At 46.8% G+C, this 18,247-nt stretch overlaps 1 protein-coding gene and 1 non-coding gene across 2 annotated transcripts in view; both read left to right on the top strand.

The window, feature by feature from the left end:
• WDR88 (WD repeat domain 88) overlaps positions 1-15,369 on the top strand; it is a 41,618-nt gene extending 26,249 nt beyond the window's left edge. The window contains exons 7-11 of the mRNA XM_040446222.1: positions 3,213-3,400; positions 5,389-5,471; positions 7,005-7,073; positions 13,201-13,293; positions 15,178-15,369. Of these exons, the coding sequence (XP_040302156.1) occupies positions 3,213-3,400; positions 5,389-5,471; positions 7,005-7,073; positions 13,201-13,293; positions 15,178-15,369 (625 nt within the window). The remainder of the gene's footprint in view (positions 1-3,212; positions 3,401-5,388; positions 5,472-7,004; positions 7,074-13,200; positions 13,294-15,177) is intronic.
• Positions 15,370-17,272: 1,903 nt separating this feature from the next.
• Positions 17,273-17,346, top strand: TRNAT-AGU (transfer RNA threonine (anticodon AGU)). The gene has a single exon. It is a non-coding gene; the product is annotated as a tRNA-Thr (tRNA).
• The last annotated feature ends 901 nt before the right edge of the window (positions 17,347-18,247 follow it).

Genomic DNA, 18,247 nt, shown 5'->3' with positions numbered 1-18,247 from the left:
GACACCCAGATGCCCTTTTAATTCAATATTTTTAAAGTAATCCCTACTCCCAGTGTGGGGCTTGAACTCAGGACCCCTAGATCAAGGTTTGCGCTAGAAGTTTGGGGCGCCTGGGTGGCGCAGTCGGTTAAGCGTCCGACTTCAGCCAGGTCACGATCTCGCGGTCCATGAGTTCGAGCCCCGCGTCAGGCTCTGGGCTGATGGCTCAGAGCCTGGAGCCTGCTTCCGATTCTGTGTCTCCCTCTCTCTCTGCCCCTCCCCCGTTCATGCTATCTCTCTCTGTCTTAAAAATAAACGTTGAAAAAAAAATTAAAAAAAGAAAAGAAGTTTAATTATGATGTGTCAGGGTGTAGATTTTTTTGGGTTCATCCCACTTGAGTTTCACTTAGCTTTTTGAATCTGAAGATTTATGTCTTTTGCCAAATTGGTAAAATTTCAGACATAATCTCTTTTTTAAAATGTTTTTATTTATTTACTTATTTATTTACTTGTATGTATGTATGTATGTATGTATGTATGTATGTATGTTTGAGAGAAAGAGCACGAGGGAGGGGAAGAGACAGAGAGAGAGAGAGAGAGAGAGAGTCCTAAGCAGGCTCCACACTGTCAGCACAGAGCCCAATACAGGGTTTGAACCTACAAACCTTGAAATCATGACCTGAGCCAAAATCAAGAGTTGGATACTTAACTGACTGAGCCACCCAAGTACCCCCAGACATAGTCTCTGTGATTACTTTTTCAGCGCTACTGTTTTCTCCTTTCCCTCTGGGACTCCAAGGACACAAATTTTAGATCTTTTGTTATAGTCCCACAGGTCCCTCAGGCTGGTTTTTTTTTTTTTTTCTGTCAATTATTTTTTGAACTGGTTAATTTATATTGTCTGTTTTCATATTCACTTATTCTTTTCTCTGTTTTTTTTCACTGATTTAATTTTGGTTATCGTATTTTTCAGTTCTAAAATTTTCATTTGGTTCTTTGTCACATCTTCTATTTCTTTGCTGAGGCTTTCCATCTTTTCATTTGTTTTGAGCATGATCATAATTGTCCATCACAGCATTGTTAGGGTGGCTGCTTAAAAATACTTGTCAGATAATTGTAATATCTGTGTCATCTCAGTGTTGAGAATCTGTTGATTAATCTTCTCATTCACAGGGAGATTTTTCTGGCTCTTAGTATGATGAGTGATTTCTGTTGTGTTGTGTACATTTTGTGTACACAACCTTTTGTTGTGTATTAATTATATTAGGAAACTCTCAGTCTTAGAATCTTGTTCTAGCAGGCCACCTCAGTACAGTCTGGAAAGTGTTGCAGTCAAGGTCCTTTTGGGCCCTTGCTGAGAGGGGTGGGGATGAGATGCATAAACATAAACGCGCATCTCTGGGTAGTCTGGATCATAAAATCCTGAATGTTTGGCTAGAGGAAGGTGGGTAGTGCCTAAAAGTTTTCTGTCTAGCTAGGCTATCCCTTTGGCTATGGAGAACAGACTTTCCTCGAGGTCCTCTTAATGGTCCCCATTGTTTTTTGGGTTACAAGCTTTTCCAGTATTCAGTCCAGGATATATGAATATGTCATTCATATATAGGATATATATGTCATTCTTGGGTCCCAAGATGTCATGCTGGTCTGCCTACTTGTCTCCATCTTTCCTAGTCTTCCATTTGCTTTACAAATGCCCAGATTTTTAGGTGTACTTAGCAGAAGGAATAGGAAGAAGTGCATTGATTCCATCTTGTCCAGAAACAAGTGCGATACAAGCACTTTCCCCAAACTTTTGTACTAAGTGCAATGATCTTTTCTTTTTTTTAATTTTTTAATCTTTATTTATTTTTGAGAGACAGACAGAGTGCGAGCAGGGGAGGAACAGAGGGGGAGGGAGACACAGAATCCAAAGCAGGCTCCAGGCTCCGAGCTGTCAGTACAGAGCCCGATGCGGGGCTCGAACTCACGAACCCTAAGTTCATGACCTGAGCTGAAGTCGGACGCTCAACGAGTGAGCTCAATGACTGAGCCATCTAGGGGCCCCAAAGTGCAACGATCTTTTATGAGAAGTGGAATTTATTGGAAATGAGAGCCCCATCCTGGAAAATAGAGATAGCCTTGGTTTAAATCCCAACAACAGTGTCTGGATTGTGGGGAAAGCTTTTTAATCCATCTCCAGTATATGCTGGGATGATTCTTAGCCTGACAGCCACAGGGATTTGGAACGTTTTAACCTGGACACCTCTAAGGAGTTGATATTTCTTCTCCTTTGATCTTACTCAGTCTGTGCATTACAAAGAACTGAAATACAGTCCAAGACTCTGACCTGAGCTCTAGAAAACAGTTTTGTCCAAGCTTTCCTGGATTTTATAATCCAGGCTACTCAGAGATGCTTGTTTATGTTTACATAAACTGATTGTAACAGAAGGTGAGATTCATGGGGAAAATACAACACAAAAGATCACAAAGACAACAAAAACAGCAAAAGTCTGACAGATCCCCCCCTTTTTAAAAAGGACATATAAAAATTGAGAATGGATAACTCAAAACTTTATTAATTAAACGCACAATGTTAAAATATGCTCTAATGGTACTGAAGACAAATGAGGAGAGAGGGAGAGAAAAAAGATAGAGTAGTTGGGAAGGGAAGGAGGAAGTAGTAGGAGAGGGGTGGGGGAGGAGGACCAGGGAGAGGAGCCAAGCCTCCGTGTCTTGCAGAAAAGGAAGTGGGGGGTGGGCTGGAGACACCCACCTGATAAGTGTGACCCAAACCTGAAGGGCTGTTCTTCTATTAACTGCCACTAACATTTTCAGATGCTCTTCTCCTCAAGTCTCAGGTAGCTCTAAGTGGTGCAGTGGTTCTCAACCAGGCGCAATTTTCTCCCCCGGGGGACAATTTGCCGACGTCTGGAGACATTTTTAGTTGTCACAGGTTGGGTGTAGGGCATCTAGTGGGTAGAGTCCAGGGATGGTGCTAGGTATCCTACAATGTGCAGGACAACCCCCTCTCACAGAGAACTACCCAGCACAAAATGTCAGTATCGCCATGATTGAGAAGTCCTGGAATAGCGTGACCTAGAACAATTAAGATCTGGGCCACGGTAGGCAGTGATCAAAGGAATGAGGTCCGTTAGGTCACCGGGGAGCAGCTCCAATGCCCCTCCCCTCAGGTGCGTCCTCAGATCCTCCAGGCGTGTAGTGCTGATGTGTGCACGCTTCCATCTGTGTTTCAGGGCACATTCCAGTGCGATCTCTAACTGCTGTTTCACCTTCAGTGGCCATTTCCTGTGTACAAGCTCTTGGGATAAAACCTTAAAAATCTGGAATGTCCATACAGGGGAGTTTCGAAACTGCGGAGCCTGTGTGACTCTGATGCAGGGCCATGAAGGTTCTGTGAGCTCCTGCTACTTTGCCAGAGACAGTGAGTAATTAACACATAGAAGGATTTCACACCTGTCAGAGCGCTAGGGCAGATGTCCTCCTGTTCCGTGCACATGGACTTTCCTTAGTATAGAGAGGCAATTTCCCACGATGCCAATGGTGAAAGTGGTTTTATCTTCACTGGGAACAAAAAAACCAAGAGGCACATTCGTAGATACAAGTTTGCAAGTAACAGAGACTCAGTTTAATGTGGCTTAGCTGCCAAAGATATTTATTAACCCCCAAGAGTCCAAGAGTAGGCATGGCTGGGTCCAGACACTCAGACAAGGCTGTCAGGGAGCCAACCCTGGAGAAAGAGAGACCCTTCTCCTCCTTATTCTTCCTCCTCTTCTTCCTCCTCTCCTTCTCCCTCTCCTCCTCTTCTTCTTTAAAGTTTATTTCTTTATTGAGAGAGAGAGAGAGAGAGAGAGAGAGAGAGAACGAGTTTGGGGAGGGGCAGAGAGAGAGAAGAGACTGAAATCTCAAGCAAGCTCCACACTGTCAGCACAGAGCCTGATGCAGGGCATGATCCCACAAACCTGTGAGATCCAGACCTAAGCTGAAACCAAGAGCTGGAGGCTTACCTGACTGAGCCATCCAGGTGCCCCAGAGATCCTTCTTTTAGATGGTACCAGCACAAGTCCCAGGAAAGTCTCTCATTGGCTCAGCTTGGGACACACACTCATCTCTGAACCAATCATTTCAGCAGGGGCTGAGAAGCTCTGATTGACTAGGTGTGAGTAACTTGCCCACCCCCACCCCCTTGAGCTACAGGTTCAAGTCAGTACCCCCTGACCAGAGGGACTAAGAGTATGTGAGGGGTGTTCCCCATGGGAAATTGGGGAGTTGTTGCTAAATGAAGGGGCATAGATGCAAACAGGGGTGAGGACAGGAAGCAGCCTTAGGCCACTAGCCTCAGTGAGGGAAATGACCACTAGACACACAGGAGCCAAATGTTTGACCCCTCCGTTCTTGGGAGTGGCGCTCATTCTGTGTTTCAGGGGCACCCTGCCAGTACAGAAGCAATCAGGGCCTGGCTTGAGAGATGCTAGAGTGCCTTTGAACAACTCTTCCTCTTCACAAGCAGTGTCTGTGTGAGTCAGACCCCATTAAGAGGTGTCCTGCCAGCTTCCGTCCTTGTTTCGGGGTTTCAGACTTACATCATCGCTATTCACACGTTCCGTGTTTGTGAATTAGCATATTGGGTAAAATTTCTTTGTAACTCTAAAATCAATACTTGTGGCACTTCTGCGATGCCACGTGGACTATGGACATGCACAGAACAGTGACAAGTGTGAGTTAGCCTATGCACACATTCGCAGCTGAGGTTGAACAAGGTGACCCTCTGCCTTCTTAGTTCAGCTCTCTTATTGTAAAGTAGTCCATTTAGTGCCCAGGTATTTTGCATTTTGTGGCGTTTTTTTTTTTTTTTTTTGGTGTGACTTTGCTGTTTAAAAAGCCCCCAAGCACAATACTGATGTGCTTGCTGTCTGCTGTTCCTAATACAAGAAGGCAGTAATGTGCCTTACAAGGAAAACACATGTATCAGAGAAGCTTGGTTCAGGCATGAGCTGTAGCACTGATGGCCGTGAACTTAACCTTAATGAATAAACAATATGTATCAAATAAAGTGTGTTCAAACAGAAACAGACATAAAACAAGGTTATATATTGATCAGTTAATGAAATGTTGTGACCAGAGGCTCACAGGGACCTAACCCTGCATATTCCCTGGGAGAAATTGTTCACTGTTAACTAATTCAGTGTTTGTGATGACTACAGAATATAATTGCCATGAATAATGAGAATTGACTGTTAACTGGTTGGGAGACATTGAGCCACACCAATAAGGGGTTTGAGCGTCCTTGGAGTGAACCATGGTGGCACTTCACAAATGCTTCCTCCCATTTTGGCCTCCTGAAGGAAGAAGTAGATGGCAGGGGAAGATGACCCCACCCACCCCCTGAAACTTTGTCACTTTTTGTTGTAGCCTCTTTTCTCGTGTCTGGAGGGCTCGACAGGACTGTGGCTATCTGGGATGTAGGAGAAGGCTACCGGAAGCTCTCCTTGAAGGTACCAATGTCAGCATCAGATAGAGGATCATGCCGGGTGCTGGGTGCTGGGAATACAGCCGTGGGTGAGGCAGACCAAGCTGTCCCAACTGGAGGTGACACCTCTGTGGAGAACAGACCAGAAACCAACAAACAAATCACTGACAGTGATGAGTGAAAGAGAGAAACCACAACAGGGTGATGTGATAGAAATAGACCCCAAGGAGTAATCCACAGTGGGAGGGCTTCTTGGAGAAGGTGGCATATGAGCTGAGAACTTGATGACAAAGAAAGACTAGGTGGATGAGGATCTTGGGGAAGGGCATTCTAGGCAAATGTGAGAGCAAATGCAGAAACTCAGAGGTGGGAAAGTGTCTAAGGACCACGGACATTACTCTACAGAAAGATGAGTCCCATAACGAAGATACACAAAGAGTAATGGACTCCAAAATGGTGGCATCGGCTGAGTGCTTCTGCCTATAAGTTAGAGGAGACTCAACTCAAAGTGGCTCTATAGTAAGGGGATGGATTGTCCCACATGGCAAGAATCCAGAGTCAGGTAGTTCCAGGATTGGCTACAGTAGTGCCTCTGTGCCCAGTGCCTCCTACCCCAAGATATCTACATCCTCCCTGGTCTTGTGGTCTCATGGTTTGGCTGTGAATGCTTGCATCCATGATTTTTGGTCCCTCTGTTCCCTGTGGCTCAAATGTGTCCCCTGGATCATCACAACATTCAGGCTCCCAGAGCTGGTCTTTCAGTCCTCTTCTCCAAGGGTTTTGGGGGAGGCAAAGGGAGTTTACATCACAGCAAATAAACACCTTAGAACCAAATGTTGAACATCCCTGTGTTCAAAAGTCCCTTTGTCCCCTTTCCGGTTGCTCTCTTCTTCTTCTCTATTTGTCCCACCCTTAAGCTCCTGTCCTTTTGTTCTGCACAGGAATTTAATTTCTCTCTTGCCTTCTTTCCTCCTGCCATATACCATATCCATCATATACCATATTGCCTCCCCTTCCACTCTTTCTGTACGAGGAAGGCCAAAGAATGATAAAGATGTTGATGCAGAGCCCTGACATCATTCGGGGTCTGAGCTGGCCATGGAACTTATCTCCTCTGAGCTCCATTTTACCTGAGGAAAATAACCCCCTAATTGCCTGAGCCACAGTGGATAGGTTTGAAGCAAACCTCACTTGAAGCAAAAGCCCCCTCACCAACAGGACCTCCAATAGGAATGGTATTTCCTGGAACAAAGAATGCCAACAAAAACCTGCAAGAGGTGCTCTGGGACCAGCCGGGAACATAGTCGTTTTCTTTCTATCCTGCTAAACTCCAGAGTACTATTTGAACAACGCACACAGTGCTGTAATGTACGCACGCATCGTCAACCTTTACAGTTTCTGTTCCACCTTAAATGTCATTGGTGACATCAGGGAAACACAGTTAGCATCTTAAATGTACGCATCTCTGGGGTCCCAACTTTGTGTTTTCTGTTTTTGTTGTGTTTCCCAAGGTTTTTCCTCCAGTTCCTTGTTAAAATTCTATTTTTTTTTTCTTCAGGGCCATAGTGACTGGGTGACAGATGTTGCCATTAGCAGTGACAAGAAACGGGTCCTGTCTTCTTCAAAGGTAAAAATGGGCAGCCTTTGAGTAACTTAAAATTTCTCTCACACTTGTCAGAATTTGTGTTAACAGAAGTGTTATTGCCCAGCAAAATTCCTGGGCCGGCTCTCTGTGAGGGCCGCACCTAGCCAGGCCACCCTCATCCAGGGAGCTGCTGGGAACAGGGAAAGCAGGTCCTCTTGTCCTCCTGTGGGGAGTCGCCAGGTATTTCCGTGTCTGCAACCACTCACCTCTGAGCTTTGTTGGAGGAAGGGCCTGCCCAGACCCGTGAGTGACGGAGCCAGCAGGGGGCCTAGGAGGGGAAAGTGTCAGCTCGTTGTGTTGGTGAGCCCCAGAGACCACCCTGAGGTCCCGGGTGGGTCTTCCCTTTCTGCATCACTATGTCCTGGAGTTCCCATGCCAATGGCACACAAGAGCTAGCCCAGGGTGTCCCAAGGGCTGTCCTTCAGGTGTGAGTACAGGAGAAGTGGGCGTCCCAACTTGCCCCCCACCGATCTTTATTAGAGCCATGTCATTCTCTAGTCTGGGGGTTTCTAGGTCTATGGGACCGTGGGCAAGACTCTGTGAACCGTGAGTAGGCTCCCTTGTTAGAGAGCCAGCCAGCCCAGATGCTGCCAGACCTGTGCCTACGTGTTACTATTTTAACCTGAAAATATGAGAAATGATTATGGCAACTATATCTCAGTAAAGCTGGAGAAAAGTAAAAGTGCAAACCAAAGTATGCAAAGTGAATGCTTATTTGAAATTATGTCTCATTCTGTGTTTTTCCTTCTCTGTTACATAAATGCTATTATTGAAACAATAATCATTGGACTACTTAACAGCAGCAATTAGTAGTAATTAATAGCGGGACTAATTGAATCTGTTGAAGAAAAATATAAAAATATTTTATGCTGTTTCTTTCTGTCTTATCATGCAACAGTTTATTTAGACTTTAAAAGAAGTCTTCAATGCATATTTAAATTTCTGTTTAATGTTTGTTTATTTTTGAGAGAGGGAGACAGACAGAGCGCAGGCGGGGGAGGGGCAGAGAGAGAGGGAGACACAGAACCTGAAGCAGGCTCCAGGCTCTGAGCTGTCAGCGCAGAGCCTGACGCAGGGCTCGAACTCATGAACTGTGGTGAGATCATGACCTGAGCTGAAGTTGGATGTTTAATGAACTGGGCCACCCGGGTGTCCCTCAATTTGTAGGCTATATTGTGTATGCTTAAAATACATAAATGTAAGACTTAACTTTTTTCAATGTTTATTTCTTAAAAAAAATTTTTTTTTAATGTTTATTGTTGAGAGAGAGAGAGAGACAGAGTGTGAGTGGGGTAGGGTAGAGAGAGAGGGAGACACAGAATCCGAAGCAGGCTCCAGGCTCTGAGCTGTCAGCACAGAGCCCGACGTGGGGCTCAAACTCACAAACTGCAAGATCATGACATGAGCTGAAGTTGGACACTTAACTGACTGAGCCACCCAGGTGCCCCTGTTTTTTGGATTTTCATTAAAATCTTCACAGAAATCAAGAAGGTGATTTGAAACTCCGAATTTTGAATCAAAGTATTTAAGAGCTAGGTTTCCAGAATTTGACAAATCGCTTGATATACTGTAGAAAGTATGATGTTGTTGGAATGTGACAGTTCCGCACAGCAGGGGGCCAACACAGACGTGACCACGCTTTCCCCTTTTGATCTCCTACAGGACATTTAGTTGCGACCGCTGAATCAGGACATGTAACATCACTCAGTGTGTTGGTCTTTGATTGCTGCTATAATAAACCACTATACACTTTACCCCTTACACACAAAAATTTAATACCTTACAGTTCTGTGAGACAGACGTATGACAAGGTCTCTCTGGGCGAAAACCAAGGTGTTCACAGGGCTGTTTTCCTTTCTGGAGGCTCTAGGGAACAATCCATTTCCTTACCCTTTCCAGCTTCTAGAAGCCACCAGCATTCCTTGGCTTGTTCATCTTCTTCCATCTTGAAAGCCAACAAGGTTGTATCTCTCTGTTCCTTTCTTCCGTAGTCACATATCCCTCTCACTGTTTTGTACACTTTTAAGGACCTTTGTGACTATGTCCACCCCGCCTGGAGAAACCCACAACAATCTCCCTGTTTATTGTAAGATCAGCTGATTAGCACACTTAATTCCATCTGCAACCTTAATTCCTCTTTGGTATATAACCTAACACATTCATAGGTTCTGGGGCTTAGGATCTGGGGCATTAGTCTGCTGACCACACTCACTTTCATAAAAACAATCAAAGGAATGATATGATAATGGATATTCATTTGAACAGTGTCCCCAAATTAATTCACCAACTATTTTCCAAGGAATACTGGTGTCTTTAAAAAATTTTTTTTATTATTTATTTATTTTAATGTTTATTTATTTCTGAGAGATAGAGTGTGAGCGGGGGAGGGGCGAGAGAGAGGGAGACACAGAATCTGAAGCAGGCTCCGGGCTCTGAGCTGTCAGCACAGAACCTGATGCACAGGTCGAACTCACAAACTGCAAGTTCATGACCTGAGCTGAAGTTGGACGCTTAACTGACTCAGCCACCCCAGGCTCCCCTTTCTGGTCCATTTTTAATTGGGTTCTTTGTTTTCTTATTAAGTTTTAAGAGTTCTTTGTAGATTTTTAATAATAGTCCTTTATCAGATATATCTTTTGCAAATATTATCTCTCAGTCTATAGCTTCTCTTTATATTCTCTTGATAGTGTCTTTTGCAGAGCAGAAGAATGTAATTTTAATGAAGTTTAACTTATCAATTATTTCTTTCATGGATATGTCTTTGGTGCTATATCTAAAAGTCATCGCTAAACCCAAGGTCATCTAGATTTTTTTCCTATGTTATTCTCTAGGAGTTTTAGCAATTTGCATTTATGCCTGGTGATCCATTTTGAGTAGAATGTTAGGTCTGTGCCTAGATTTTTTTTTTTTTTTTTGCACGTGGATATTCAGTTGTTCTAGCAAATTTGTTGAAAAGACTATCATTTTTTCCATTGCGTTGCCTCTCCTTTTTTGTTAAGCAGTTGATTACATTTACGTGGGTCTATTTCTGCAGTCTCCATTCGGTTCCAATGGTCTGTCTATTCTCTCACCAATACCGCGGTGTCTTGATAACTGTGGCTTTACAGTAAGACTTGAAGTTGGGTAGTGTCTGTCCTCCCACTTTGTCCCTCTCTTTGTTATTGTATTGGCTACAATACAATCCAAGAGGATCTTTTGCCTCTTCATAAAAACTTTGGCAATCAGTGTGTCAATATCCACAAAATAACTTGCTGGGATTTTTATTGGAATTGCGTTGAATATATGCATCAAATTGGGAAGAGCTGACATCTTGGCAATATTGAGTTTTCATACTCATGAAGGGTTTCATAGTTTTTCTCACATAGATCTTACACATATTTTGTTAGAAATAGACATAAGTATTTCATTTGGTGGGGGGGCGTGGCTAATAATGGTAGTGTGCTTTTAATTCAAGGTTCCAGCTGTTCATTGCTGGTATATAAGAAAGCGGTTGACTTTTGTATATTAACATTGTATCCTGCAACTCTGTTTTGATCACTTGTTAATTCCAAGAATTCTTTTGTTGATTGCTTTTGGATTTTCTATATACACCATTATGTCATCTGTGAACAAACACAGTTGGTTTTTTTGTTTTTTTTTTTTTTTTTGAGAGAGACAGAGCTGGGAAGGGTCAGAGAGAGAGGGAAACACAGACTCCGAAGCGAGCTCCAGGCTCCGAGCTGTCAGCACAGAGCCCGACATGGGGCTTGAACCCACTTGAGATCGAACCCCCGTGAGATCATGACCTGAGCCAAAGTCAGATGCCTAACCAACTGAGCCACCCAGGCGCCCCAACAAACACAGTTTTATTTCTTCTTTCCCAATCTGTATACCTTTTATTTCCTTTTATGGTCTCATTGTGTTAGCTCGGACCACTAATCTACTTTTGTTTTACTGTTTATTTATTCTATTATTGTTTCTAATGTTGCTATTATGGACCTTTCATTTAAATATAATCGTACAATACATGGCCTTTTGTGACTGGTTTGTTTCACTTAGCATGATGTTTTCAAGATTTATCCATGTCGTAACATATAGAAGTACGTACTTAATTTCTTTTTACTGTTGAATCATATTCCATTATATGGATATATCACATTTTATTTCATCAGTTGATGGGAATGGTTCTTTTTGCCTTTTGGCTATTGTAAATAATACTGCTATGAGTGTCCGTGATCAAGTTTTTGTTGGAACACTCGTGTTTGATCCTTTTGGGCCTATACCCCAGAGTGGAGCTGCTGGGTCACAATGGTAACTCTGTATGTTTGATCGCTTTCACTTCAGGAACTGCCAGACCGCTTTCCAAAGTGCTGAATCCTCTTATTTTCCCACCAGCAGTGCAGGACGGTTCCAATTTGTCCACAGCCTCCCCAGTGGGCAGGGTTTTTTTGTTATCTTTTTTAGATTGTGGTCATCCTAATGGTTGTGAAGTGGTATCTTGTAGTTTCAACTTGCATTTCCCTGAGAGCTAATGATGTTGAGCGTCTTTTCATGTGCCTATTGGCCATTTGTAGGTCTTGATGTGTGTTTGTCAAAGCACAAATTTTTAATTTTGATCAAGTCCAGTTTTTTTTTTTTTTATTTTGTTGCCTCTGCTTTTGGTATCAGATCTAAGAAACCATTGTCTTATCTTCTGTCACTAATATTTACCCCTATGTTTTCTTCTAAGAGTTTCATCGTTTTAGCTCTTGGCACCCTAGCCAAAAGGCCATTGATCATAAATGTGAGGTTTTATACTTAGTTTCTTGATTCTATTGACCTCTGTGTCTATCTTTATGCCTGTGCCACACTACCTTTTTCTGACCCATTGAACCTGAGATATTTTTCTATTTATTTACACCTTCTTTAGTTTCTTTCAACAGTATTTTTTAGTTTCTGGTCTATAAGTTTTGCACTCGCTTTGTTAAAATTATTAGTAAACATTTCCTTCTTTTTGATCTGATTCTAAATGGAAGTGTTTATTTAGTTGCATTTTCAGAGTGCTCATTGCAAGTATATAAAAATACAATAGGTTTTTGCATATTGATTTTGTATTCGACGGCCCTACTGAACTTATTTATTAGTTCTAATAGTTTTTTGGTCGATTCTTGAAGGTTTTCTATGTACAAGGTTATGTAACCTTCAAATGGAGATAGTTTTACTTCTTTTCCAATCTGGTTGCCTGACATTTCATTTTCTTTCCCATTGGTGTCTTTTTTGGGATATGAAAAAACTGGTGATTTAGAACCTGCCCACCTCATCCCAGGCTTGTGAGACTTTGTGTCCACATGTACTTCTGCATTTGCTTCCCCATACCCAATAGCAAAGTCTTTCCCTCACATCCTGCAGTGTGCTTTGTTCTGGGTATTTACCACCTCGCCTCTGCCCCCAATCTAGTTTTATGTGTCTGTCCAGCCATCATTAAACAGAGTCGTTTAGCCTCCTCTTCTGGCAAGGTCTGCGTCATGTTGAAACTGGCCTTGTAATTATTCTCATTCTCATGATCTGAACTCTTAGAAAACCTGATCGTAATACTCACAATGTGAAAAATTTTTACTAGCAATATCTTGAAACAGAGCACGACAGTTGCGTAGGTAAAATCAAAGCCAGACTGTTAACACAATTACGATGCATGCAGTTAAGTTGGATACTTAAATCACGTTGCATGGAGTGAATCACGGTAATGGATGATCCATTACTGGGAACTTAACGTGAACTGCACGTCATGGAAAACTGACAGCAACTATGGAAGATGGATTACCTATGGATGTGTATCCATTTGGCATTAAAAATAGTTTTGCTTTCAGCTCCTATTTTGGGGACCACAGTATGGGTTTTGTCCTTTTCCCTCAAACTTCCACATCCATTGCTGAAAAGTGAGACTTTTTGCCCCCTGGAATGGGTTTGCTGGGATTGGGGACTTGTGGCCATAGAGGTGGGATGGTCCCAGAGAAACCAGGACAGTCGGTCACCCTACTTCTGCTTCTCTGCAGGGTGGGATTCTTCACCTGGATGTGATGCGCCTTCCTGGGGCCTCCCAGCTGAAGGAGCCCATCTTGTGACTGCTGCTTTGCTGTTTGACTTGTTTTAGGATAGGACCATGAGACTATGGAATATTGAAGAAATTGACCAAATTCCTTTGGTCATAAAGTACAAAAAGGCCCTGGGCTCAAAGGTGAAACAGGTTAGTATTGGGTAATGAAGGTGTTCGTTAGTCTCCTCCACAAATCAATTTGTTCTTCGAATAAACATTAATTGGGCAACTGGGGATAAAACCATGAGCAAACAGATGGAGATTCTTGCCCTGAGGGAAGTTATGTTCTAAAAGAGGAGACAATGAATAAAGAAGCAAGAAAAATACTGCAGTAGGTCTCATGGCGGTAAGTTGGAGAGGAGTAGTGTCAGGAAAGGGAATGAGAGGTGCTGGCTGCTTCACGGGGTGGTCAGGAGACACGTCACTGAGGAGGTGACATTTGTTCAAAGACCTGAAGGTGGTGAGGGAGTGAGCCGTGCAGATGTGTAGGGGAAGAACGTCCCAGCAGCGGAAGAGCCAGTGTGGAGACTGCAAGGCAGGAATGAGCCCCGGGCGTTTGAGGAGGGGAATGAGTCAGAGGAGAAATGGCTGGGCACACAGCAGGACATGGCGTCGGCCTCCTACACGTCAGCGGCAGACCCATTGGCCAGGCCCCCCCAGTGCCCTCCTGTGATAGACGCCCAGGTGCCTGTTTTTCTCTGGGGCAGGATCGTGATGGTAGGGGGGACACACCTGCTTCACCAGGTGCAGCCAGGACCGGCCACAGAGTCTATCCCTGGGGACTGGAGGCCAGTCCCTGTGGGGGCCTTGCAGTATAGACACTTGGTTGCCACTTTGAGAGGCTTGGGGAGTCTATGCTGCGTGCCCCGAGTCCTCCTTACCTCAGAATCCTGGAGCCACCTAGGCGTGTCTCCTCTTAGAAGGCCCAGCTGGGAGCCACCGCTTCTGGAAATGGCTAATTTGGGAACAGCACTACGGGGCAAGGAGGTGGGGGGAGGGGACCAACATGGACCTGGTCTTTGTGGCCAGCTGGTCATCATGGCCCATGTGGCCATGTTGGCCCTTAGGCCCTAGAAGCTGACTAACTGCAGAGCAGTACTTTTCCATGTCCTTCACCTGCCACCAGGGACAGGGCTCCAGGAACTGCCTCCTCTGAGCCCTGTCATTTTTGGGGTGGGGCCATGGGAAAGTATGCTGTAGACTAAGTTAGGTAAAGGATCAAATTTCTTTCTTGCAAAACAGAGAAAAGAAAGAGACATACTTGAAGCTGTTCCAAAGATGAGCCTTCTGCATTTACCTTGCTCTAAATCAATATAAGAAACCTCAGGAGTCGGATTTCCCAGAGGGCCTGCCCCGGGTGGGGTGCCATCTTGCAGGAGGCTGGTGCTGTGGTGGGTACCCCTGAGAGACCCCTGCCCGTGGTCTGAGAGCCTGCCCCATGGTGGTGCTCACTTGTTTGCGGGCAGGAGATACAGCGGGTGAGCTGTGCCACCATGCCACTGCTCTCTGTGCCTTGGCCGGAAACTGGCTCAGACATGGAGGAGGATGCTTAGTATCTTCACCCGGAGAAATGGCTGCTTTGTTTGGAAATCTTGCCTACTTGTTTCTCATGGTTTTGTAAGTTAGGTCCCCAGGGTGTCAGGGCGTTAGGATAGCTCCTCCGCCCCACAGTTGTGCTCTGCAAAGGGCACAGGACGGGGTTAGACACGCACCCCCTGTCCTCTCCACCGTCGAGCGGCTTGTGGCTCCTGTCCCCAGGATTCCCCTAGCCAGGGATGAGCCAGGCGGTCGGTGCCTGCACAGCTTCCGTGGGGGGGGGGGGGGGGGGGAGAGGGAGAAGCCTGTGTTCATTCTCTCTCAGTGGCCTGCAATTTCCACCCTTGTGGGGTCTGCAGAGACTGCAGAGAGGAGAGGGAGCTCTTGCCTTGGCCCAGCCACAGGTGGCTGGGTCTGGTGGGAGAATTCTAACTGGATGCCTTGGTCCCCTCTGACCAGCACTTCTTCCTTTTGCTCTTTTTAAATGCTCCATGCCAGTGTGAAGTGTGTGACAGGCCTTTCTCCATCTACGAAAGTGACATCTTTTCTGAAACCGTCACCAAATGTGTGTTCTGCCGGATGGATGCAAAAGACTTGTCAGCAGAGGCCTCATCATCATCCGGAGGGGAAGCTCACTGGCAAGGGAGTGCAGCCCGGCCACAGATGACTGATGGCCATTGGGCCTGTTGACTGACTTGAGCACCTGTCATATGGGTTTTGGGGTTCTGCAGGGACCTTTCTCTATGGCCCCTTCCTGGCCGGGTAGGCGTATCAGACAGGGGCAGGGGCATGGCCTCAGCTACACAGCACTCTTGGTAGTGGAGATCATACACTTTTTTAGTTTTCATGACGAATAAATCTAGATTCCTTTAGAAAACAAGCATGTGTGTGAATTCTAGAGGCATTTTTGCTCCTTCTAAGCTTTATGACCTGGTGTTCCTGGTGTCATTTTTGGAACACATTATGGACTCTGGTGTTGCCCTGTAAGGCAGCCAGGCTAGCAACTGCAGCTCCTGTGGACGGCTCTGTCAAACGACAGGAAGATGTGTGGAGACCCCTCCGGGGAGGAGACTGTTGTGTGGCAAGGCACTCTGGGTCGTCCCTGGTTAATGCTCCTAGACGGCCATCCACCCAGAGCAGAGGAAGGTCTGGTTAGGCAGGTGGGCGGAGGGCATTTCCATCACAGGGTGGGTCATCCTCTCTGCCCCAGACTTTTCCAGAATGCCCAGGCAGATGTAGAGCCCTCCTCCTGCTCCCACAGCATACCGTACTACATAAATCAATTCCTTCAGGTTTCATGGACAAACAGGAAGGGCTCCCTTTCCCATTTGCTATGGCTCGCACGATTCCTGTCAGTCGTTAGCACTGCCCTTGCTTTGTTTAAAAAACTTAATTGTAGGTCTGATTTATTTAGCGTATTTGACTGGCATCCAATGATTCTGCCCATGAGCACCGTAACCTGGTAGTCACTATTTGGGCAGGTTCCGTGCTTGGGCGCCGCCCTCCTCAGTCATAACCCTGGTGACTCTGGTCACCCTGGGGCTGGCTATTCAGTATGTATCCACTTATCCACGTGAATGATGTATGAACATGTCAAAGCTCCACTTCACGCTCTCTTTCAAAGAGAATTCCTTTTGCTAAGTGGTCTCCCTCCTGCCGCACACGGTACGCACAAAGGAGTGCTTCCCCTTCTGCGTTGGAGGACGGCTCGGCTGCAGGTACCAACAGTGTCGCACCGATGGGCACATAGCTTTGTTTCTCGATTTTTGCTATTACAGATAATACTGGAGTAAATCTTCTTGAGCATATGCACTTGCGGAGTCTAACATTTCTGCGGATGAGGCTCTCCCACGGGTGGGTGAATGAATGGATTGGCTCGAAGGCCCTCTGAAAAGTGTTGGGAAGAGGTGGCTGCGCTGTCCGGGCGAGGAGACCCAAGAAGCTGCAGGCGAGCACCCTGCCAGCTCTGGCAGCACGTGCGGTGTCGGTGCTCCGAGGCCAGCGGCCTGGGTTCCTCGAAGCTCCGGATCCCTCAGGGCCGGCGGCTCAGGCGCCCGCGGTGCCCTCCCGCGGGAGAGGCGGCCCCACCGAAGGTCTGGTCGCGGCAGGCGGGCAGATGCCGCCCGCGGAGCGGGCAGGGCCGCCCACCCCCAGTGCGTCCGGGGCGCGCCGCAGGCTCCCGGGCCCAGGGCTCCAGCGCGGTGAGCGGGGCCACGGAGAGCTGTGCGCCCAGACCGGACGCCGGGGGCCTGGGCCTCGCGGGACAGCGGCGGGGGGCTTCCTCTGCCAGGTCTGGAGGGCAGAACGCCCAACCTTGCGCGGGCCCCCCCCCCCCCCCCCATAGACAGGGCCATCTGGCTCCACGCCGCGGCGCAGACACCACAGCAACCGGGAAGACCAGCGCTCCCGGGCCTGGGGCAACACTCGCTTCCCACTTTTCCGGCTTCCGTGTCCAACCCCCTCACCTCAGCCGCTGGTGTGGGCAGGACTATACACCACGCATGCGCTTCTTGCGGACGAAACTTGTGCGCATGCGCAGCGCAGAGGGACTAAATGGTGATGGGGAACAGATTCTCGCGGTATTCGTGCGGGCGGCGCCGTGGCTTAGTTGGTTAAAGCGCCTGTCTAGTAAACAGGAGATCCTGGGTTCGAATCCCAGCGGTGCCTCAACCGAGCGTCCCGGCTCTCTTTTTACCCGTGCGCATTTTTGCTCTGCTGCCCTACCCAGCGCCCCTCGCTTTAGATGTATGAAGGTGAACCTGAGAAGCCGGTTTAGCGGGCTCGGTGCTGCGGCGGTGTCCTTCCCTGGGACCTCCGCGGCTCCCGCGAGCTAGCTTTCCCCTTGCTGAGCTGGGCAGGGCGAGCTGGGCCCCCTCTGCCCATTCTTCCTCCGAGCGCCCCACCCCGGCTTTTGACGGGTCACCCCCTCCAGCCTTGCGATCGGTGCCACACATCTCACAGGAGCGTCTGGCGAGGTCCACGCTGAACCCGGTCAGTGTGCCCCGGGGGCTGCGGGAAGGATGAGTCAGAGGCTGTATCTTCCGGGCGCCAGGTGGGAGGCTGACCCCTGAGGCCCGCGGCTCTGGCTGCTGCACAAATACGCAGCTGGAGGGCCTGACCCAAAGCAATTGCACCGGAGTCCCTGGGGATGCCGCGAAGCATGGGGATTTGGAACAGTCACCCAGGAACACTCTTGTCAAACTCAACAAAATTGACGTCCGACGCAACAGGACAGTCCCAAAGAGCTGCAGAAATGGCAGGTAGGGCATCAGCCTGTGTTCCTAAGAGTCAAATTCACCTACTCCAGAAGCAGCATCTCTGTCTACCTCTCCCATGCATTTGGGTAATTACTGTCTTGTTTCTTCTCTTGTTTTGGGGGGATCATTTTTTGCCCTTTGCAACCTTTGCAGTTGGCACTGCAAAGGAAAACCTATACAGGTGCGTTGAAGCTTTGTGGGTCTCATAGGCGCCTTGTCACCAATCCAATCAGCGACGACTTTATTGGTAACAGGACTTGAGTCTTTGCTGGGATGTTGCTGTTTCTCTTGCGCATCTTTACTGCCCGTCT

The sequence above is a fragment of the Herpailurus yagouaroundi genome, unplaced genomic scaffold (assembly GCF_014898765.1).
Source record: "Herpailurus yagouaroundi ecotype Mexico unplaced genomic scaffold, PumYag 194, whole genome shotgun sequence".
In the NCBI taxonomy this organism is placed as follows: domain Eukaryota; kingdom Metazoa; phylum Chordata; class Mammalia; order Carnivora; family Felidae; genus Herpailurus; species Herpailurus yagouaroundi.
Note: the sequence above shows the minus strand (reverse complement) of the source record. Positions and strands in the feature narration are given on the sequence as shown.